Below are 25,759 nucleotides of genomic sequence, written 5' to 3'. Positions count from 1 at the left end.
TTATTAAAAAAAGACCCTTTAACGCTAGTGTTCTCTATTTCTTTTCTATTCTTTTTACTTGTTTTCATTTTATTTATTATTATAAAAAAACTTGTTACAAGTACTGCGTTAAATATTATATTATATTATATTATATTATATTATATTATATTATATTATATTATATTATATTATATTATATTATATTATATTATATTATATTATATTATTATTTTGAAACGTGAAACTTGAAACTTGAAATTGCGGCTCAGTAAGTCAGTGCAACATATTACATAACTAATGTAAATACAAACATGCCGCAAGTCTGGCAAGTGTAGAATCACGTTCGAAATGAGCCAATGCCATCGAGCCTCTGGACGTCTTTAAACCGCTTTAAGCCAATCAGGTGAGACGTTGACAGCATCAAGGTTGGTTGAGCTGAGCAACTCACCGGCGTTTGGCCAGTGAAAGTAAAGCTTGGGTGACGAGTGCTCACTCCTCCACGTCGCGACGCCGACCTGAAGGGAGTCATAAACGTCTCTTTCCTTTCGTTTTTACTGTCAGTTTTAAATTAAAACTCTTTTGTAATCGTCGTGAAAGTATGTATTTGATATCCTCATGACTGTGAGTCGGGATAAGAGATGAAGAAAGCGAGGAAGCGACTGCCTGCGAGCGGATCGCAAGCGTCTGTCAGGAGACATGAAGGTACCGGTTTCGGTCCATTACAAATTCACATTCACTGAATGTATGTAGAAGATTCAGTGGGATGTCACTGACTGTGTTAGAAGTCCGTTATGATGACATTAAGTGTGTGTTAGGTTCATAAGAAAACCATTTAATATGCATATGAGAGATTTATTACGTCATGAATGTGTGAGGAGATCCATTATATTGATACTGAATGATTGACAGCTCCATTATGATGTGAGAGATCTGTTATGATTTCACTGAATGAGTGAGATTAACATTTTCAATAATAAATGGTTCAAGTAATCACGAGATAATTTGCTGTTACTGTATATCTAGGTCTATGTCAGCATGATTTTGTTCCTCATATTCAGTTTTGGTGGCTTAACCACATAATTATATCTGTACATGAACCTCTGGCTTTGATGTTTTACCATAAACACTAACGTTACCAGTCAAAAGTTTTTGAACAGTAAGATTTTTAATGTTTTTAGAAGAAGTCTCTGCATTTATTTGATCCAGTAAAAACAGTAAAATTGTGAAATAGTTTTACTATTTAAAATAACTGCTGACTATGTGAATATATTTTAAAATGTAATTTATTTCTGTGATTTTAAAGCTAATTTTTATCATCATTACTCCAGTCACATGATTCTTCAGAAGTCACTCTAATTTTCTGATTTGCTGCTGAAAAACATTATTATTATAATGTAGAAAACAGCTGAGTATAATTTTTTTCGGTTTCTTTGATGAATCATTTGTAACATTATAAATGTCTTAATCATCACTTTTGATCAATTTAAAGCATCCTTGCTAAATAAAAGTAATAAACATACTGACTACAAAATCTTGATTGCTATAGTGTATAATGTTACAAAAGCTTTTTTTTTTTAATGAAAAATGCTGATCTTTGGATCTTTCTATTCAAAGAATCCTGATAAAAATGTGCACAGCTGTTTTAAATATTGATAGTAATAATAAAAAAATGTTTCCTAAACAGCAAATCAGCATATTAGAATGATTTCTGAAGGAATGTAATAATGCTGAAAATGTAACTTTTCATCACAGGAAATAAATCTGTTTTAATGTACAATAAATTAGAAAGCAGTTATTTTTAAATAGTAAAAATATTTCACACTTTTTATTGTTTTTGCTGTATTTTGTAAGCCTGGTGAGCAGAAAATAGTTATTTGAAAAACATTAAAAATCTTACTGTTCAAAAACTTTTGACTAGTAGTGTATATTGCACAAGAAAGTTTATAGCCAACTGGGCATTTACTTTGCTGTATGTTGAGTCATGGTTTTGTATCCTGCGTCATCTGCAGAACAATTGCCCTGGAAGAAACAGAAGCTCCTGGATATTAATCAGGCCCTGAACAGCGACCCAGTGGACATCGAGACCCTGCGGCAGGCAGCTCTAAGTCAAGGCGGTTTGCTGACGGATGAGATCAGGAGAAAAGTTTGGCCCAAACTTCTCAGTATCAATGTGTACAATCTGCCTGCCAAACCCTGTAAGTGTGTTTATGCGTGTGGAACGTACCACTAAAACTTCTTTGTGTTTTACTTTTTTCTTTTTTTGCCTCATTTACAGCCAAAGATGTCCGAGAAGCCCACAAAGACTACAGACAGGTGGTGCTCGATGTCAGGAGATCAACGCGACGTTTCCCGAAAGGTCTGTATCTCATTTATTCTGTCAGACATGATTTGACCCAATCGCTCTGGATTGTCTCGAGACATACACTGCTGTTCAAAAGTTTGGGATTAGTAAGATGTTTGATGTTTTTTAAAGAAGACTCTTGTGCTTAATACAGAAAAAAGTAAAATTATGACATTTTATTGCAATTTAAAATAACAGTTCTCTATTTTAATAAACTTAAAAATATAGTTTATTTCTGTGATGCAAAGCTGAACTTTCATCATTCATTACTCCAGTCTTCAGTGTCACATGTTCGTTCAGAAATCATTCTAATATGCTGATTTATTATCAATGTTGAAAACATTTGTACTGCTTTTTTTTGGACCCTGAGATGCTTTTTTTTAAAGATTCTTTGATGAATAAAAAGTTAAAAAGAACAGCATTTATTCAAAATAGAAATACAAGAAAACATGAAAACAATATAAGTCTTTACTATTACTCTTTTATCAATTTAACACATTCTTGCTGAATAAAAGTGTTAATTTCTTTCAAAGAAAGAAAGAAAAATTACTGAACCCAAGCTTTTGACAGTAGTGTATTTCACAAGTATCCAAAAAGAATATTAAGCAGCACAACTGTTTCCAGCATTAATAATAATACATATTTGTCTAATGATATATTAAAAAGCATATTAGAATTATTTCTGAAGGATCATTTTGAAGACTGAATTAATGATGCTGAAAATTCAGCTTTGCATCAGATGAATAAATTGTATTTTGAAGTATATTAAAATAGAAAATCACTTAAAAATTGCAATAATATTTTGCAATATTACTGTTTTTGATATATTTAATAAACGCAGCCTTGATGAGCAGAAAAGACTTAAAAAACAAACATTAAAACATTAAAAATCTTACTAATCCCAAATTTTTGAATGACAGTGCACTTCTAATCAGGATTGTCAGGCTGTATAAATTTTGATGACCAGTATGCCATAGAATTTGACACCCAAAACATGAAAAAGAATTTAAGAATTTTTTGAATGATTTGCATGACTTTTTAAAATAAATATAAGACAAACTATTTTAAAATTAAAATAAAATTGCATTTTGCGTTGCATAGCCTTTTAAAATATAGTAAAATATAGTAAATGAAGTGATGTTGAAAAAAATAAAAATAACCAAACAATTTAGGCCAGTGGTTTCTTCCAAAAAAATGTTTTAATAACTTTTTAATAACCTGAATAACACAAATATTCATCTGGATATAAATATTTGCTTATATAAACACTAGTTACATTGCTTCAAACCCTAAGATATCCTATATTGCCAGGTTTAAATAAAAAAATAAAAATAAATTAATCCCATATTTTCACTGTGGTCACAGATTTTTGGACCCCATTTAGAACATCTCAGTATTTTGAATCCTAATATGAAAGTTTGCCTAAATAATCACTGCTTTTTCCAGTGTCCTTCTGCAACCTTTCCCTCACTGTGCTTCAGAACAATGCATTGATTGTGTGTTATCTATTCGAACACAAATACCTTGAGGTTTCCATGTGATATTTGGACAGTTGAGGATTTATGTCAGAAAACCAGGGAGAATTTTTCCACATCATTATATCTTCAGGGTGTGTCTGGTCCTACTAGAATAGAATAATTTATCTGTCATGCTTTTTTTTTTTTTTTTAAAGTAATTGATTTGATTTTGTGGTGATGTGTCGCGATCGTTCTTAGGTATGCGTGTGGATGAGCGAGAGATTCTTCAGGAGAAGCTGATCGACATCATTCTGGATGTTTTGAGGAGAAACCCTCAATTGCACTATTATCAAGGATATCATGACATTGTGGTGACCTTCCTGCTGGTGGTGGGAGAGAGGAAGACCATCGCAATCATGGAGAAACTCTCCAATCATCATCTCAGGTGAGTTAACCCAGGGTTTGTACAAGGTGTTTAAAATGCTTGAAGTACTTGAATTTGACTTTTTGAAATGTAAGGCCTGGAAAGCCCTTAAAGGGATGGTTCGGAGTAGAATTGACTTCATTGCTATGCACTCCGAAGCCCATGTAAATACCCCATCCAAAGTTTTTTTTACCTTAGTCAAACATTTATGGAGATATTAGAGTTTTTCGAATTGCTTGTTACAGGAGTGAATGGTACATGTGATGTATCTCATAAATTGCACCACTAAATGTGCAAGTAATCTTACCAAACTTGTACAGTAGTGTAAATAGGTTATGTACTCACAAAACGCTGCATCGGAACATTTGTAAGTCCACCATGAGTGTTTTAAAAACACGTTTTAGCGGATCCCTACTAGTCTCAAAAACTACAAATGGCGACACGTCGACGTCACTTCCCTGGTTTGAAAAAAGCACGTAAAAGTTCTCCTACAAGTTGACATGCAGACAGATGTAGTAGGAGGACTTTTACGTGCTTTTTTCAAACCAGGGAAGTGATGTCGACTTGTAGTTTCTGAGACTAGTAGTTCTCGGGTAAAACGTGTTTTTACACCAATCACTCCTGTAACAAGCAATTAGAGAAACTCTAATATCTCCATAAATGTTTGACTAAGGTAAAAAAAACTCCGGATGGGGTATTTAGATGGGCTTCGGAGTGCATAGCAATGAAGTCAATTCTACTCTGAACCATCCCTTTAAAAAAACAATATTCCTCAAGAAGTACTTGAAAAGTGCTTGAATTATTGAATCTATGAAACAAGCATTTAATTGTGTCAATAAGCACATATCTTTTCACGTAATTAAAAATAGCATACCTTTTTCAGTTAATGTAAGAAAACAATCGAGCGAAGCAAGTAGTAGTAGTAGTACTGACGGTGTTGTGGTGTAAACATGTCTGAAGATGCGAAAAGAGGAACAGATGAACCAAATCAATAGAGTCATTTACGCCGGAACCGCTCCGATTGATTCAAACTTGTGACTTCGATCATTCATTTCAAGCGATTCACTAGCAAAAACCAGATCAAATTAAGAGACATTTATTTTCAACTTTCAACATCGCTTGTAACAATTTTAAAAAGCATGTAGCAGGGTTGGGGTCAATTCAGGAATGAACTCAACAATTCCAATTCAAAGAAGGAAATGGAATTGGAATTGGAATTCAACAACAATAGGCTATATGTCGAACGTCACCTGACCAACCCCGGAAAACAGGTCTCATTGCTTCCGCTTGTCGGAGAACGTGTTAATAGCCGTAATAAATAATGGCGATATCGACGGACTTTTAAGGTAATCAGTTAAACAAGCCAGCTGTTTATTGTGGACGTTTCATTCGATATTTATATATAAATGTTAGTGAAAAGAATAAAAATTTAAAACTTTTATATATCAATCCACATATGTGATGGACATTGGTTATGATCATTTTTAGTGTCTACTTTGAATGAATCTTGAGTAAATCATGTTCATATTTAAAGAGGGATATGCAAAACGCGTGAACCGGAAGCAACGAGACCTGTTTAGCAGAAAACGGAAGCCTGTTGGGCATAACCCCTATTACAGGAAACAGAGTTGGAATTGAATTGGAATTACAGGAAGTGGAATTCAATTCAGGGAAATTCCACTGAATTCTGTTTATTGCTGTTTCTGAGCATTTATTTGTGATTGCATTTAGAGACATACATTTGAACTTTATTTATGATGCTTTACAAATACGATGTATGAAATACAGTTGATCAAATGCAAGTAAATAAAAATGAAAACTGTACATTATGAATTAATAATTGAATGACAGTGGTGATAAGTTTCTGGAATGTACTATACATTCAATATATGATTACCACATAATATATGTCTCAACTAGGGATGTTAACCGATGACCGTTTGACCGGTGGTTGACCGTATCAACGTTAACCGGTCAAAGTTGTCGGTAGTCGGTTAAAAAAAAAGTGCCGGTGCGTCTTTTACGCATTCTGAAGGTGCCTGTTTTATCCATTGGTTTTATCATGTTGCAGTCTATTAGGCAACATTCCGCATAAGATGGGCTTAGATTTGGAAATACATTACATCTACATTTCAGTGGTAACCGATAAGGTGATGATGATCATCATCTTTCTTTATTATGGTTAGCACTGTTACGTCAACTAAAGCGGCGTCTCTTCGGAGCTGTCATTTTCTTAAATGAGCCGTGGCAATGTTTCAAATGAGCTTCTAACCTAGACAAACGCCTTTATTTTCAAAGCGATCACCTTGTACCCAAACCATTTGAAACTAAGGAGCCATTTGTCCTACGATTACATACAAGCTCTTCGGCGCCGCGTTTGCGGGACTCATGTTTCGCGCTGTCTGGGATTTAAAAAAAAGTGACGTGAGTGGCAGTGTGTGTGTGTGTGTGTGCGGGAGGCAGAGCGGCAGAGAGATGCGACAGAGTTGCGAAATTGCAGGCGCGGCTCGAAATGGCTGTTATTTCAAATAGCGTACCATATTTTAAACTAATCGGTTAACCGGTTTCAACCGGCTAATGAGGCTCGGTGGTCGGTCAAGAAATTTTTTAGTTTTCGCCATCCCTAGTCTCAACTCACAAACAAATGAGTCATGTTCATTCATGTATTTCATTCACTTTTTATTGCATCGAATTATCATCATTTCCTGAAATTTGGCATGTGAAATGATCATGCTTAACATACTAAACATACAGTACTTTGTATTTCTTTTATATGTTTGTTGTTTATGTGATTTACAATATTTAATGTACTATAAACTATCAAGCAAATCAAGTCAAATTATTTTATTTAGCAAATCAAGTGGAATTTAGTGGAATTTATTTGAATTCAATTCTGTTTCCTGACATTCCAATTCAATTCCAATTCCATTTCCTGTCAGCTGCATGCAATTCCAATTCCAATTCCATTCCAGGAAGTGAATTGGAATTTACCATTCATTCTCAATTCAATTCATGAATGGCCCCAACCCTGGCATGTAGTGATGGGTAAAACAAGCTTTTCGAAACTCTGAATCAGTTAAACCATTGTGTCGCAAAATGATTCACTATTTCGAAGCGCTTCAATCGGATCGTGCGTTGCAAATCATTTGTTTCACATCAGGACTTCAAATCACATATCTCAATTATTTGATTTCGATCTGAACAATTTTGTGAATCATTTTGCGTATTGAATAATTCAAATCAAATGATTCACGATAGAGTGTGGATCGTGTATCATTTGATTTAGCTAGGAACTTCGAAACGCAAATCACAAATTATTTGGTTTAGATCGGAACAGATTTGTGAATCATTTAGTGTATTGAATGATTCAAGTCGAATGATTCGCGATAGAGCGTGGGTTGCAAAGCGTTTGATTTAGATCGGAACGGATTTGTGAATCATTTTGCGTATTGAATGATTCAAATCAAATGATTCACGATAGAGCTTGGATCTTGTATTATTTGATTTACTAGGAACTTCGTAACATGAATCACAAATTATTTGGTTTAGATCAGAACAGGTTTATGAATCATTTAGTGTATTGAATGATTCAAATCAAATGATTCGCGATAGAGCGTGGATTGCAAAACAGTTGATTTAGATCGGAACGGATTTGTGAATCAGTTTGCGTATTGAATGATTCAAATCAAATGATTTGCGCTAGAGCGTGAATCATGTATCATTTGATTTAGATCTGAACACTGGAGCGTGAATCGTTTGATTTAAATCATTCAATACCCTAAATGACTCAAACCCATTCCGATCTAAATGATTTCGATCGGAACGGGTTTGTGAATCATTTAGTGTAATTTTTTGATTTGAATCATTCAATACACTAAATGATTCAAAAACCTGTTCCGAACCAAAATCAAATATTTGCAATAGAGCGTGGATTGTGAATCAAATGATTTAGATCGGAACTTCGGAGCATGAATCGCAAATCATTTGATTTAGATCAGAATGGGTTTGTGAATCATTTAGCATATTGAATGATTGAAATAAAGTGATTTATGATAGAGCGTGGATCGCAAATCATTTGATTTAGATCGGAAAGGGTTTGTGAATCATTTAGCATATTGAATGATTTAAATCAAATGATTTGTGAGAGCATGGATCACAAATCATTTGATTTAGATCTGAACTTCAAATCGCGAATCATCTGATTTAGATTGGAATGGGTTTGTGAATCAATTAGTGTATTGAAAGATTCAAATCAAATGATTCGCGATAGAGCGTGGATCATAAATCATTTGATTTAGATCAGAACCTTTGAGTGCGAATCGCAAATCATTTGATTTAGATCAGAATGGGTTTGTGAATCATTTAGCATATTGAATGATTGAAATAAAGTGATTTATGATAGAGCGTGGATCGCAAATCATTTGATTTAGATCGGAAAGGGTTTGTGAATCATTTAGCATATTGAATGATTCAAATCAAATGATTTGTGAGAGCATGGATCACAAATCATTTGATTTAGATCTGAACTTCAAATCGCGAATCATCTGATTTAGATCAGAATGGGTTTGTGAATCATTTAGCATATTGAATGATTGAAATAAAGTGATTTATGATAGAGCGTGGATCGCAAATCATTTGATTTAGATCGGAAAGGGTTTGTGAATCATTTAGCATATTGAATGATTCAAATCAAATGATTTGTGAGAGCATGGATCACAAATCATTTGATTTAGATCTGAACTTCAAATCATGAATCATTTGATTTAGATCAGAATGGGTTTGTGAATCCTTAGCGTATTGAATGATTCAAATCAAATGATTTACGATAGAGCGTGGATCATAAATCATTTGATTTAGATCAGAACCTTTGAGTGCGAATCGCAAATCATTTAATTTAGATCGGAACGAGTTTGTGAATCATTTAGCGTATTGAATGATTCAGATCAAATGATTCGCGATAGAGCGTGGATTGCAAATAATTCAAATTAAATTGGAACTTTGGAGCGTGAATCGCGAATCATCTGATTTAGATTGGAATGGGTTTGTGAATCAATTAGTGTATTGAAAGATTCAAATCAAATGATTCGCGATAGAGCGTGGATCATAAATCATTTGATTTAGATCAGAACCTTTGAGTGCGAATCGCAAATCATTTAATTTAGATCAGAACGAGTTTGTGAATCATTTAGCGTATTGAATGATTCAGATCAAATGATTCGCGATAGAACGTGTATCACAAATCATTTGATTTAGATAGGAACTTCTGAGCGTGAATCGTTTGATTTAGATCGCACAAATCGCAAATCATTTGATTTAGGTTCCGAACAGGTTTGTGAATCATTTAGCGTATTGAATGATTCAAATCAAATGATTTGCGATAGAGCATGGATGTATTTGTTTTAGATCCGAACTTCGGAGCGCCAATCGCGAATCATTTTATTCAGATTGGGACTTCGATGCAGGTTCACAAATCATTTGTTTCAGATCATGTCTATTTTTCGTTTTTTTTTTTTTTTTCTTAAACAGTAGAAAACATCAAACCAATAACACAGTACCGTGTACACCAATCCCTTAAGCAAAACAACAGTGGTTTTACTAGTAAAAGTGTGCTTCTCTTTATTTTTTGCCATTTGATATTGGTATATTTTTATTTATCTATTTCTCTTTTTTGGAATTTGAAATGGAAGATATTGTTCGATAAGTCAGATCTCTGATTGAAGTCCTCAAAAATCAAAAAAGTAGTGCTTGGAAAAGTTCTGAAAGATTTCATTTTACAGTATCTGTACAAACCCTGGTTAACCTGGCCTTATGTTCTTCCCCACCTAATTCTGATTATAATGTTATGCTTTGCTTCTTGCAGCAGAATTTAGTTTTATGTGACTGTTTTCCACAAATGGATATTTTTAGATTAGGAATCAAAAACATGACTAATAGTGTATGACCATTAACTTTCATGCATTTGGTAGGCACTTTTATCCAAAGTGACTCACATTGCAATAGCATTTTTATCAGTTGCATTCCCTGGGAATAGAAACATGACCTTAGTTGCTGAGCTACAAGAATGCTTTTTTTTGTTTTACTCTGATGTTGACAAGTATGCTTATGACAAGTATTTTTCTGTTGGGAACTGCAGGGATTTCATGGACCCCACCATGGACAGCACAAAGCACATCCTGAACTACCTGATGCCCATTCTGGAGCGAGTGGACCGAGAGTTGCATGACTTTATGATAAGGTAGACCACTGAGTAGTGATTATCTGTGATTGATCCACATTCTTATGTGCATATTCCACACTTCTACAGTTTTTCTAAAGTTTAAACACTAAGGTAGTTCTGGTTCTAAATTAATTGGTTCAGGCACGTTTGAAGCTGTTGTAAATTAGCAGCTGTGACTGCGCATCAGTTAGATATTAATGCATCAGACATAAACAGCCTCCAATTAAAACTAATGAACTATATAGCTTGGCAGAAGGTTGTTTGTTGTTGTTTTTGTCTTTTATTAAATTGGAAGCCTGTTTCTGGCAGAATAACAACAGGCTTTCTGCAGGTGTTCAATGTCTTGATTCAACCTTTTAACAAATCAGAGTTATGAAGTTATAGCATTAAACAATGAATGCATTGCAAAAAATTATCATGAAATTAAGACTTTCTACTCTGATTTGTTAAAGTCAGAAACTAGAAAAAAAATAGGTTTGTTGTCATTTTAACCATAAGCCTGCTTAATGTAACACAGAATTATGTCTTTTCTTCCTTACAAGTCTCAGTTTCATCAATCAAAAAAATATTTTTTATTTTTATGTTTTTGTATCTCATAATTCTGGCATTTTCATTTTTATCTGAATTGAGTTTATATCTTTTTTCTGCAATTCTAAAATGCAAAAAAAAAAAAAAAAATCTTCTGAGATTATAAACTCCAAATTGCAAGAAAAAAGCCTGAATTGTGTTACCATTAAAAGTTACCATTTTTATTTTATTCAGGGTTTCTGCAGGTTTTATGAAGGTCTTTTTGTATTTTTGCTTCTGCCATGCATTGAGTTTATAATCTCAGAAGATTTTTTTTTTTGCATTTTAGAATTGCAACTCAGTTCAGATAAAAAATGAAAATTTCAGAATTGTGAGATACAAAAACATAAAACAATAAAAAATATTTTTTTGATTGATGAAACTGAGACTTGTAAGGAAGAAAAGACATAAATCTGTGTTACATTAAGCAGGTTTATGGTTAAAATGACAACAAACCAATTTTTTTTCTAGTTTATTCCTTGAATATTCTTAACATGTTCCTCAAGTCTTATATTTACCTTTATAAAACCTGCAGAAACCCTGAATAAAATAAAAATTGTTACTTTTTAATCTTACAATTCAGGCTTTTTTCTTGCAATTTTGAACTTATACATCACAAATCAGATTTTTTTTCTTACATTTCGCAATTGCAAAGAAGTCTAAAACATGAGATATAAACTCAAAATTCTCTGAATAAAAATGTCAGAATTGCAAGATACGAACCCTTATTCTCCTTCATAAAACCTGCAGAAACCCTGAATAAAATAAAAATGGTAACTTTTTATTTCACAAATCAGGCTTTTTTATTGCAGTTTTGTTTATATCTATCAGATTTTTCCCTTGCATTCCAGATTTGCAAAAAAAAGTCTAAAGCGTGAGATGGAAACTCAAAATTCTCAGCATAAAAATGTCAAGAATTGTCAGATACAAACTGCAGTACCAATGCAGAAACAAAAAAGAACCAAAAACCAAAAAAAACAAATTGCAAAATGAAAACTAAGACTATAGAAAAAAAATCTGAATTTTGTGTTAATTAAATTAAGTGAGTTTATGCTTAAATTTACCTTCATAAAACCTGCAGAAACCCTGAATAAAATAAAAATGGTTACTTTTTATCTGATAATTCTGCCTTTTTTCCGCAATTTTGAATTTATATCACAGATCTGTTTTTTTTAATTGCATTTCAGAATTGCAAAAAAGTTTAAAACGTGAGATATAAACTGAATTTTTTAAATAAAATTGAATAAAAACTGAGCTATAAATGTAAAATTCTCAGCATAAAAATTGCAGAATTGCAAGATACAAACTGTATTCCAATGCAATTTTTCTTGCAATTTTGAGTTTATATCTCACAAATCAAATGTTTTATTGCATTTCAGAATTGCAAAAAAAGTCTAAAACGTAAAATATAAGTAAAAATCTTTGAATAAAAATGTCAGAATTGCAAGATACAAGCTCTGTTCCAATGAAGAAACAAAAAAATAAATTGTCAGAATTCTGTGTGAATTAAATTAAATGAGTTTATGCTTAAAATGACAGCTAGTCTTAAATTTACCTTCGTAAATCCTGCAGAAACACTGAATAAAACAAAATAGCAACTTTTTATTTTACTGTTCAGGCTTTTTTCTTGCAATTTTGAGTTTATATCTCACAAATCAGATTTTTTTTCTTGCATTTCAGGATTGCAAAAAAAGTTTAAAATGTGAGATATAAATTCAAAATAATAATGTCAGAATTGCAAGATATGAACTCTATTCTAATGCAGAAACAAAAAAAAACTAAATTGCAAATTAAAAACTAAGACTTGTAAGGAAAAATAGTCAAAGTTCTGTGGTAATTTTTTGGGAAAATTTGGAAACTCGCAATTTTGAGTTCATATCTTACGATTCAAATTTTTTATTGCCTTTCGGGATTGCAAAAAAGAGAGTCTAAAATGTGAGATTAATAAAATCTAAATTCTCTGAATAAAAATGTCAGAATTGCAAGACATAAAATTGCAAGTTAAAAACTACGACTTGTAAGGAAACAGTCAGAATTCTGTGGTAATTTTTATGCTTAAAATGACAACATTAAGTTTACATCTCACAAATCAAATTTTTTTCTTGCATTTTAGGATTGCAAAACAAAAAGTCTAAAACTTGAGATATAAACTCAAAGTTCTCTGAATAAAAATGTCAGAATTGCAGATATTGACTCTATTCTAATGCAGAAACCAAAAACTAAATTGCAAGTTAAAAACTAAGACTTCTAAGGAAAAAAGTCAGAATTCTGTGGTAATTTTTTATGCTTAAAATGACAACAAACATATTTTTTTCCCAAGAATATTTTTTACGTTTCATCTCACAATTCAGACTTTTTTCTCGCAATTTTGAGTTCATATCTCACAAATCAGATTTTTTATTGCATTTCAGAATTGCAAAAAAAGTCTAAAACATAAGATATAAATAAAAAAAATTCTCTAAATAAAAATGTCAGAATTGCAAGATACAAACTCTGTTCTAAAGCAGAAACAAAAAACTAAATTGCACGATGAAAACTTAGACTTCTAAGCAAAAAAAGTAAATTAAATTTTATTTTAAATTAAAGTTAGTTTATGCTTAAAATGACAAGTCTTAAATTTAACTTCATAAATCCTGCAGAAACCCTGAATAAAACAAAAAAGTAACTTTTTATTGTACTGTTCAGGCTTTTTTCTTACAATTTTGAGTTTATATCTCACAAATCAAATGTTTTATTGCATTTCAGAATTGCAAAAAAAGTCTAAAACGTAAAATATAAGTAAAAAATCTTTGAATAAAAATGTCAGAATTGCAAGATACAAGCTCTGTTCCAATGAAGAAACAAGACTTCTAAGCAAAAAAACAAGTCAGAATTCTGTGTGAATTAAATTAAGTGAGTTTATGCTTAAAATGACAGCTAGTCTTAAATTTACCTTTGTAAATCCTGCAGAAACACTGAATAAAACAAAATAGCAACTTTTTATTTTACTGTTCAGGTTTTTTTCTTGCAATTTTGAGTTTATATCTCACAAATCAGATTTTTTTTCTTGCATTTCAGGATTGCAAAAAAAGTCTAAAATGTGAGATATAAATTCAAAATAATAATGTCAGAATTGCAAGATATGAACTCTATTCTAATGCAGAAACAAAAAAAAAACTAAATTGCAAATTAAAAACTAAGACTTGTAAGGAAAAATAGTCAAAGTTCTGTGGTAATTATTTGGGAAAATTTCGAAACTCGCAATTTTGAGTTCATATCTTACGATTCAAAATTTGTATTGCCTTTCGGGATTGCAAAAAAGAGAGTCTAAAATGTGAGATTAATAAAATCTAAATTCTCTGAATAAAAATAAAAATGTCAGAATTGCAAGACATAAAATTGCAAGTTAAAAACTAAGACTTGTAAGGAAACAGTCAGAATTCTGTGGTAATTTTTATGCTTAAAATGACAACAAACATATTTTTTTCCCAAGAATATTTTTTACATATTTCATCTCACAATTCAGACTTTTTTCTCGCAATTTTGAGTTCATATCTCACAAATCAGATTTTTTATTGCATTTCAGAATTGCAAAAAAAGTCTAAAACATAAGATATAAATAAAAGAAATTCTCTAAATAAAAATGTCAGAATTGCAAGATACAAACTCTAAAGCAGAAACAAAAAACTAAATTGCACGATGAAAACTTAGACTTCTAAGCAAAAAAAGTAAATTAAATTTTATTTTAAATTAAAGTTAGTTTATGCTTAAAATGACAACAAGTCTTAAATTTAACTTCATAAATCCTGCAGAAACCCTGAATAAAACAAAAATAGTAACTTTTTATTTCACAGTTCAGGCTTTTTTTTGTTTGCAATTTTAAGTTTACATCTCACAAATCAAATTTTTTTCTTGCATTTTAGGATTGCAAAACAAAAAGTCTAAAACTTGAGATATAAACTCAAAGTTCTCTGAATAAAAATGTCAGAATTGCAGATATTGACTCTATTCTAATGCAGAAACCAAAAACAAAATTGCAAGTTAAAAACTAAGACTTCTAAGGAAAAAAGTCAGAATTCTGTGGTAATTTTTTATGCTTAAAATGACAACAAACACATTTTTTTCCCAAGAATATTTTTTACGTTTCATCTCACAATTCAGACTTTTTTCTCGCAATTTTGAGTTCATATCTCACAAATCAGATTTTTTATTGCATTTCAGAATTGCAAAAAAAGTCTAAAACATAAGATATAAATAAAAGAAATTCTCTAAATAAAAATGTCAGAATTGCAAGATACAAACTCTGTTCTAAAGCAGAAACAAAAAACTAAATTGCACGATGAAAACTTAGACTTCTAAGCAAAAAAAGTAAATTAAATTTTATTTTAAATTAAAGTTAGTTTATGCTTAAAATGACAACAAGTCTTAAATTTAACTTCATAAATCCTGCAGAAACCCTGAATAAAACAAAAATAGTAACTTTTTATTTCACAGTTCAGGCTTTTTTTTGTTTGCAATTTTAAGTTTACATCTCACAAATCAAATTTTTTTCTTGCATTTTAGGATTGCAAAACAAAAAGTCTAAAACTTGAGATATAAACTCAAAGTTCTCTGAATAAAAATGTCAGAATTGCAGATATTGACTCTATTCTAATGCAGAAACCAAAAACAAAATTGCAAGTTAAAAACTAAGACTTCTAAGGAAAAAAGTCAGAATTCTGTGGTAATTTTTTATGCTTAAAATGACAACAAACACATTTTTTTCCCAAGAATATTTTTTACGTTTCATCTCACAATTCAGACTTTTTTCTCGCAATTTTGAGTTCATATCTCACAAATCAGATTTTTTATTGCATTTCAGAATTGCAAAAAAAGTCTAAAACATAAGATATAAATAAAAGAAATTCTCTAAATAAAAATGTCAGAATTGCAAGATACAAACTCTGTTCTAAAGCAGAAACAAAAAACTAAATTGCACGATGAAAACTTAGACTTCTAAGCAAAAAAAAGTAAATTAAATTTTATTTTAAATTAAAGTTAGTTTATGCTTAAAATGACAAGTCTTAAATTTAACTTCATAAATCCTGCAGAAACCCTGAATAAAACAAAAATAGTAACTTTTTATTTCACAGTTCAGGCTTTTTTTTTTTTTTTTTTTTTTCAATTTTAAGTTTACATCTCACAAATCAAATTTTTTTCTTGCATTTTAGGATCGCAAAACAAAAAGTCTAAAACTTGAGATATAAACTCAAAGTTCTCTGAATAAAAATGTCAGAATTGCAGATATTGACTTTGTTCAAATGCAGAAAAAAAAACTAAATTGCAAGATAAAAACTAAGACTTCTAAGGAAAAAAGTCAGAATTCTGTGTTAATTTTTTATGCTTAATGACAACAAACTTATTTTTTCCCCAATTTATTCCTTTAATATTCTTAATGTTTTAGCTCACAGTTCAAGCTTTTCTCTCACAAATTTGACTTCATGTCTCACAAATCAGATTTTTGTTTCTTGCATTTCAGGATTGAAAAAAAAAGTCTAAAGCTTGAGATATAAACTCTAAATTCTTGGAATAAAAATGTGAGAATTTGTAAGGAAAAAAGTCAGAATTCTGTGGTAATTTTTGGGGGAAATTGGGATCTCCCCCCCCCCCCATTTTATTCCTTGAATATTCTTTATATGTTTTATCTCACAAACTTTTTTTTCTCGCAATTTTGAGTTCATATCTCACAAATCAGATTTTTATTGCTTTTCAGGATTGCAAAAAAGAGTCTAAAATGTGAGATATATAAAATCAGAATATTCTGAATAAAAATGTCAGAATTGCAAGATATAAACTCTGTTCCAGTGCAGAAACAAAAGATTGCAAGATAAAAACTAAGACTTCTAAGCAAAAAAATCATGCTTAAAATGACAACAAGTCTTTAATTTACCTTCATAAATCCTGCAGAAACCCTGAATAAAACAAAAAAAGTAACTTTTTATTGTACTGTTCAGGCTTTTTTCTTGCAATTTTGAGTTTATATCTCACAAATCAGATTTTTTTCTTGCATTTCAGAATTACAAAAAAAAGTCTAAAACGTAAGATATAAACAAAAAATTCTCAGACTTAAAATGTCAGAATTGCTAGATACAAACTTCATTTCAACTAAGGCTTGTGAGGGGAAAAAGTCATAATATCTTGTGTATTTATTGGGAGAAACTAATTTGTTTTATTCCGTGGTGGGACTGGGCTTCCATAGTTGCCACCAACATTAAGTAGATAAACTGATTAATTGGTAGGTTTGAAATAGTTGATCTGTTATCGTAGTAGTCCTACGTCTAAAAGGGAGATTAACAAAGCTTTACAACTCAGATAACTCACATTTTTATGCAGAAGAATTGTTTCAAGCACTTAAACTGTGTGTTTATGCTTTAAATGTATTACTGAAAATGTGTTTGTTACTGCAAAATGAGCGATGAGTCAAAATTATTTTCCATTGTAATCAGCTTTGATTTAAATGCATCTGGAGCAGCTGAGGTTAATAAACTTCTCTGTCCTGAAGAGGGCAGCAGAGGGCATCTTTAAATGTCTAGACAGAATCATGAGAGAGCGTCGCTTGTTAACAGGTTTATCTTCGACTGTTACACACTGTCTGCGACTATAAAAGCTCCTGAAATCTTTGACGTTGATCTTGAATGTCTGTACGTTTGCTGCCAGTAGATGGTAGCTGTTTACACTGAATGAAGCGAGAGGAGGGGAGTAACAGCTTGTAGTAGATGTACAGTTCGCTTCACCTCTGTCAGTTCAAAACTGATTTCCTTGCAAGGACACACACACACACACACACACACACACACACACACACACACACACACACACACACACACACACACACACACACAGGCGCTTTATGAAATACTCTCACGGGAGACGGTTTTGTCTGCAGTCCTTCGTCAAAGTCACTGTCACAGGCCTCAACAGGAGGATTTGTTCTTCCCTGAGTTTTACATCCTTACTCAAATCAAAACTGTTTATATAGAATACATTTTTTATATGTATTACCTCTCAAAAGATTTTAATTGTTTTTTAAGAAGTCTCTTCTGCTCGACAAACCTGCATTTATTTGATACAAAGTACAGCAAAACAGTAAAATTTAGAATTGTTTTGACCATGTAAAATAACTGTTTTCTCTCTGAATATATTTTCAAATCTAATTTATTCCTGTGATTTCAAAGCTGAATTTTTAGCATCATTACTCCAGTCACATGATTCTTCAGAAATCATTCTAATATTCTGATTTGCTGCTCAAATTTTTTTTTATTATAATTAAGTTGAAAACAGCTGAGTAGAAATTTTTTCGGGTTTCTGCGATGAATAAAAAGTTCATAAAAACAGCATTTATCTAAAATATAAATATGTTTTGTAACTTTATAAATGTCTTTATCATCACTTTTGATCAGTTTAAAGCATCCTTGCTAAATAAAAGTATTAATTTTTGTAATTTCTTTAAAATTTTCCCCATAATTATACTGATTCTTAAGCTTTTGAATGGTATAGTGTAATAAAAATAACATTTTATTTCAGATAAATGCTGTTCCTTGGATCTGAATATTCATCAAAGAATCCTGAAAAAAATGCACTCAACTGTTTTAAATATAGATAATAATAATATAATAATAAATGTTTCTTGAGCAGCAAATCAGCATATTAGAATGATTTCTGAAGGATCATGTGACACTGAAGACTGGAGTAATGATGCTGAAAATTCAGCTTTACATCACAGGAATAAATTACATTTTAAAATATATTCAGATACAAAACAGTTATTTTAAATAGTAAAAATATTTCAGTTTTTTTACGATTTTTTTTTTTTTTTTTTTTTTTTTTTTTGCTGTACTTTGGATCCAATAAATGCAGGCTTGGTGAGCAGAAGAGACTTCTTTAAAGGAACACTCCACTTTTTTAGGAAATAGGCTCATTCTCCAACTCCCCCCGAGTTAATAAGTTGATTTTTACCGTTTTGAAATCCATTCAGCCGTTCTCCTGTTCTGGCGATATCACTTTTAGCATAGCTTAGCATAGATCATTGAATCCTATTAGACCAATAGCATCACGTTCAAAAATGACCAACGAGTCAACCTATTTAAAACTTGACTCTTCTGCAGTTATATTGTGTGCTAAGACCGGTGGAAATGCAAAGCTGCGAGTTTCTAGGCTGATAAGATTAGGAACTACACTTCCATTCCGGCGTAATAGTCAAGGAAGTTTGCTGCCGTAATATGGCCGAAGCAGGCGGAGTATTATCAGAAATGAGTTCCCAGCTAGTTTAGCATTTGCACATGTGCTGCGTGGTATTACTGCTCCTGCTTCAGCCTTATTACGGCAGCAAACTTCCTGGACTATTACGCCGGAATGGGAGTGTAGTTCCTAATCTTATCAGCCTAGAAAATTGAAGCTTTGCATTTCCACCAGTCTTAGCACACGATATAACTACAGAAGAGTCAAGTTTTAAATAGGACAAATAGCGAAACTCGTTGGTCATTTTTGAACGTGATGCTACTGGTCTAATAGGATTCAATGATCTATGCTAAGCTATGCTAAAAGTGATATCGCCAGAACAGGAGAACGGCTGAATGGATTTCAGAACGGTAAAAATCAACTTATTAACTCGGGGGGAGTTGGAGAATGAGCCTATTTCCAAAAAAAGTGGAGTGTTCCTTTAAAAAACAAAAAATCCTACTGTTAAAAAACCTTTGACTGGTATTGTGTTGATGAGTTTTGAAAATAAAATGAGTTTTAGGAAGGTTTTAAAAAAATATTTTGCTTATAGTATTATTTCAACTATAGTAAATTAAATAATATTCATTAAGGTTTACTAATAAAAGCCTTAATTAACAAATTGTTTATTCAAATAATGTTCCTCTGCTCTAGAACTTAAAGTGAATTTTGATGTTGTATTTATTTATGTATTTGTGTGTGTTTATAATTTGTTTATTTGTTCATTATTTGTTACTGTTATGAGTGTTTTTGATGCTTTCTTATAGTAATACAAAACAATTATTTTGTTTAAAATTTGCTTAAATACTTGCAAATGAAGACATTATGTATTATTTTATATTATGATTATTATTCATTCTCATTTTAGCTGATGGTTCCAAGACTGTCAAGTCATTTTTGCAATTTCGATAAATCCTACAGTCAGCTAGAGTAGCTAAATAACATGCATATTCCCATCAGCAAAAATAGCTAAACCTCACAAAAAAACGAAACATTGAAGTTTGCATAAAAAGCTGGTGCATGAAGAAATATATGGTCGTATGAATGTAAGCACTGGGCTGAAACCCACATACTGTTCATTGTTATCACTGATCCTGTGTCAGATGTGTAAAAAGCCTTGCATATTCCCTGCACGCATCTTAAATGTTATCAGCCTTGTGTTGTTTGTCCTTTGAAACCTGATGCTTAAAGTTGCATGCTTTCTTGCTGTGCAATCATCTTGTTTATGTGAAAACCGTTTAGTGTGGCAATCCAACAAAATTGTTGATATTGTTGGGACACCAGAAATGTAGTCGACTTGCGTGTGTGTGCCAGTATTCGCATAAACCTGTGGCTCTGCATTGCGTGCAGCTTTTCCGGCTCTCGTTTGTAAAAGCAGGTTATTTTTAATGGCGACTCATCTAAAATGTAGAGAATAAGAGGTTGTTCATCAATATTGCATGTGCGCGTCTCGCCGCAGCGCTGGTCCACAGGTTTAATGGTGTTGCTCACTCAGGTGCTGTTGCTTCTGCTTTTATGAATCTTTCCAAACAAGTTAATAAAACCGCAGAACTTTTAAAAAGCCCGTGGGCGGATGGGACGGCCTAAAAAAGAAAAGTTATTTTCCCCGTTGTGTTCGTGCATCAGTTGCTTTGTACAAAGAAGCATTTACTGAGCTCTTAAAACTTTGGATGATGCTGTTTTCTGTTTCCAGGAATCAATCGCTAGTCATTACAATTTCATTATTATTGGACGCGCTTTGCGATCGATTTTGAGGGGAAAACTGACATTGTAATATTTATTTTTTTTGCAATTTAAAAAATACAAAAAATTTTACCGGATGACTTGAATAAGTTGCAAAGAATTAACTGTTTTAGAGTTAGTGGCCTGATTTGTGGAGTGAATGTGCATTAAAAAAAAATAATAAAAATAAAAAAATAAGATTTTTTTGTGAAATCCTTGTAGGGCTGAACAAAATAATTATTATTTTATAAATAATAATTATTATTTTAAACATTAAAACACTTATAACAGTAACAAATAAATATATAAATTATAAACACACACACACACACACACACACACACACATAAAAATAAATAAATAAATACTATCATAATGAAAATAATTCACTTTAAGTTCCACAGCAGAGGAACATCATTTAACTAAACAATATGCATTTAGGTTTACTAATAAATAATAAATTGGCTGTTCCTTTCTGGGTTTAATTTTTTAACTCTTAATTTTTTTTTTTTTACAATAAAATTTAAAAAATATGTATCTTTTCACTTTGTTTTCAGTTTTCCTTTCCAACTTTCATAAACAAAATTATATAATTTATTACTTTGTTGGGATTTATTATTAAATACAAATATCAAGCATAGTGTTATTAAATATGTTGTAATACAACTGTAAAATAAAGAATTGCATAATAAAAATGTTGTTTTATAATAAAATTACAATTCTAATTGACATCTAAAAGCATGAAGCATTTTTTTTGTGGTTTTTCAGCAAAATAAAGGCTTGAAAGCTAATTAAATAAATGGATAACTATTACTGTGGTAGTTTTACAGTTATGTATATTATTATTATTATTATAATAATAATATTATTATTATTATCATAAAATAAAAAATGGGGAAAACTGACATTGTGATATTTTGTTTTTCTGCAATTTTAAAAATACAATCTTTTTCTGCGGATGACTGGAATAACTATATTAGCAAAGAATTAATTGTTTTAAAGTAAGTGAGATGAATTTCTTTTATTGTTTTTATTTACTTATTTATTTTTGGAAAAAGTCATTTTTAGTCTAAAGATCATTTATTTATTTATTTTCTGTCTTGTCTGTCTGTCTGTCTAATTTATTTTAATTTATTCCACCTAAAAATCTTTTTTGTTAAAGCCTTGTAAGGCTGAACAATTTTGGGGGGAAATTTTTTTTTATTCCTCTTTGGAAATAAACATACAAATGAAATGCACAATAAAAATGAGCAAATATATATTTTCACTTGTTTTCAGTTCTCCTTTCCAATTTTTATTAAGTAATTTTATTGTGATTATTATGAAATAAAAATATTAAACAAAATAATTTGTATTAAATGTTGTAATAAAACTAAATTATCAAAATTATCAAAAGCCCTTTTTTATTAAATCCTATTAAATTATTATTATTATTTTTTTTCAACCCAAAAAGGTTTAATTAATTTAATTTAATTAATATTGTTTATAATTTTATTTTATAGTCATATTGAGTGTGATTTGGTTTATGAAAATTGGAAAAGAAAAAGAAAAATAATATGGTAATTTCTTTGTACATATATATATATGTATGTACAAAGAAATTACCATATTATTTTTCTTCTTCTTTTCCAATTTTCATAAACCAAATCACACTCAATATGACTATAAAATAAAATTATAAACAATATTAATTAAATGCTGTAATAAATCTGTAATAAATAAAGAATTGCGTAAAAAAAAACAGTAAAATTTCAATTATAATATTTACATCTAAAAGCATTAGGAAGTATTTCAAAAGAGTTTCTCTGTGGTTTTCCATCAAAATACAATTTCTGCAGTCTGAAAGCGACAAAAAAAGTTTTATTATTATTATTATTATTATTATTATAAGTTTCTTCGATTTTTGTATAATTTGCTTATTGTAAATTGTATTATTAATTTATTTAATGTATTAATTGAATGTAATAATGCTGATGATAATATATTAATAATAAATAATAAAAATTGCAATTAAATGTGTTTTCCCAATTTGCTCTGTCTGTTTTTTTTTTTTTTTTGTATTAAATGTACTTAAATGCACATACAGTTTCATGGCTGGTTAAAAATAAATCTATGACTGGTAAATTTTTCAAGTCCAATGGCATTTGTGGCAGAATGTTAGTTTTAGGCCCGGGCCCTATCTTAGCATCATTTTTATTTCGTTCTCTCATGCAGCCCTCACGCAAAGAGTTTTTGTTCTCGTCTTACATGTACTGGTGACCTTGCTGCACATTTACAGGACGGAGAAAAGGCCTACAGCAGCGTTAAATTGCTCGCATGGAATATCAGTGACATCAATGATGGTGATTAATGAATGTGTCAGACATGCGTTCCTGTGTTTTGCACGTGCTAAATGCTTGGGTGGGTTTTAGAGGAGTTTCAGGAGGATTCTGCTGAGTCCTGTCATGTTTGAATGTCGATTTCACAGATTATAAGCCCTTTCAAAGGTCATGTTGCCATTGAGTGTGTTTACTTATGCCAGATACATACTCTGGATGACACACGTGAGTGTTCTGCGCTGTTATACATGCTTAATGTTAGTTTTTGTGCTTCTGTGACGGTCACAAACTTCAGTTACTGAGGCTGATTGAAGGGTTTCCTTCAAGTATACACATTTGCTCTGAAATAGGGTTATTACATTGAACTAAAACCATTTCATTACTTGAAATAAAATGAAATAAACATAAAAAAAATTAAACCAAAACCTAAGCCTTTAAATTAAAAACAAAGTAAACAAACCAAAACCCCCCAAAATTAAACCAAAATTATTTTATTTTTCATTTTGATTTACAAAATGACTTGATGTACTTGATGTACTAAAATAACTGAAGCTAAAACTTAAAAATGAATAAAAACTACATGAAAAAAAAAAAAACTACACAGACAAAACCCTAATAAAAAATGACCAAAATAAACTACAAAATTAATAAAACTTAAATAAGACAAAATAATGTTTAATAGAATAAAATTATGACTAATTTGCATTATTAGTGATGGCTTTATTACTAACATTATCACTAATAAAATGTATTACTTCTTTGTTTTAATAAAAAAAAAAAAAATATATATATATATATATATATATATATAGATATATAAATAAATATATATAATATAAATATATATATATATATATATATATATATATATAATATATATATATATATATATATATATATATATATATATATATATATATATATATATATATATATATATATATATAAAATATATATATAAATAAATGTCTGATAAAGGTAAATTACCAATACTTTACCAATTAATTACCAATAAATTAAAATAAAATAAAATAATCAAATAAACTAAATTACTAATAAATTAATAAATAAATCTAGTAAATAAAATTAATAAGATATTAATGTATTACTAATGAAATAACTAATATATTATTAAACAAATTGCTAATAGATAAAATAAATAATAGATCAATAAATACATTATAATAAAGGAAAATTTATAATAAATCAATAAGTCATTTTAATTTTAAAATTAATTACTAGTAAATAAAAAATAAAAGTACTAATAGAATAATGCATTGCTAATACATTATTAATAGATGAATTGATGCATTAAAAGTAATTAATTTAATTAATTAGTAAAATGACTAATAGATATATTATCAATAAAATGTCTTCTAGATCAATTAATTACTAATAAATTAAATACTATTACTGATAGAGTAATGCATTACTAGTAAAATTCCTAATAGATTAATAAATTATGTGGAACATTAAAATATTGCTAATTGTCAGTTAATGCTGGCTAATGCATGAACTAATGTTAACAAATGAGTGCTGATAATGGATTGTCTTCATGTTGCAGGTCTGAGGTGGGCACCATCTTCGCTCTGAGCTGGCTGATCACATGGTATGGCTACGTCCTGTCAGATTTCCGGCATGTTCTGCGGCTCTATGATTTCTTCCTGGCGTCTCACCCACTCATGGCCATCTACGTCGCTGCTGTGGTAAGGAAGAGCGTCTTTCTCCATGGTCTGTACTTTAGTGGCTCCATCTCCTGCCTCACAAGGATGCCGAGGCAGTGCTGCGTTTTGACCTTTTCAGTGTTCACGAGAGAAGGGCTGAAGTGTCTTAAAACTATTTTTAACTTGACTGGGCGTCCTTGAAACTCAACACTCATGTCACATTACATTAAAATTACTGTAAAATTGACTTAAGTAAATACACCATATCTGCTGTTCACACTAGCAATGTCTTTTCATCTTTTTACTGTTAAGATACCGTTCACTTTATTATTAATTTATTATTACTCCATAATGTCAATCATTGCAAATGACCTTTAAACGCTGTGCCGTTTTCTTCATCTGCACAAGAAGCGCTTTTAGTTTTAGCTGTCCAATTTGACAACATTTTTAGACAAGCGCAAGGCACAGTTTTTCTTTTAAAACTGCACAGTATCAATTTGAGCATCATATTTTTTAAAAATACCAGAGTATTTATTTATTTCAGCTATAGTAATTTTACTACTTTAACTTATTTCAGTTTCTAATTTTAAGTTAGTTTTTCATCTAATATGTATTCTTATATTTAATAATGCATATTAAAATATTATTGTAATAATATTTATTATGATTAGGATAATGTTTTTTTTTATATATTTGTGTTTAGTTTTTGTTTATATTTATTTCAGTTTTAGTAATTTTTGTTCTTCAACGTAAACTTATTTAATACAGATAAATGCCAAGGCAACATTTAATTTGTACATTTTTTTTAAATAATTTAAATAATAATAATAAA

At 30.4% G+C, this 25,759-nt stretch overlaps 1 protein-coding gene across 1 annotated transcript in view; it reads left to right on the top strand.

Annotated features, from left to right (window-relative positions):
* The first annotated feature begins 473 nt into the window (after nucleotides 1-473).
* LOC141290099 (TBC1 domain family member 20) overlaps nucleotides 474-25,759 on the top strand; it is a 51,140-nt gene continuing 25,854 nt past the window's right edge. Inside the window, exons 1-6 of the mRNA XM_073822295.1 lie at nucleotides 474-684; nucleotides 1,992-2,177; nucleotides 2,258-2,338; nucleotides 4,039-4,225; nucleotides 10,338-10,439; nucleotides 24,828-24,969. Of these exons, the coding sequence (XP_073678396.1) occupies nucleotides 621-684; nucleotides 1,992-2,177; nucleotides 2,258-2,338; nucleotides 4,039-4,225; nucleotides 10,338-10,439; nucleotides 24,828-24,969 (762 nt within the window). The 5' untranslated portion in view covers nucleotides 474-620. The remainder of the gene's footprint in view (nucleotides 685-1,991; nucleotides 2,178-2,257; nucleotides 2,339-4,038; nucleotides 4,226-10,337; nucleotides 10,440-24,827; nucleotides 24,970-25,759) is intronic.

The sequence above is a fragment of the Garra rufa genome, chromosome 17 (assembly GCF_049309525.1).
Source record: "Garra rufa chromosome 17, GarRuf1.0, whole genome shotgun sequence".
Taxonomy (NCBI): domain Eukaryota; kingdom Metazoa; phylum Chordata; class Actinopteri; order Cypriniformes; family Cyprinidae; genus Garra; species Garra rufa.
The sequence above is the reverse complement of the archived record's forward strand: the minus strand, read 5'-3'. Positions and strand labels throughout refer to the sequence as shown.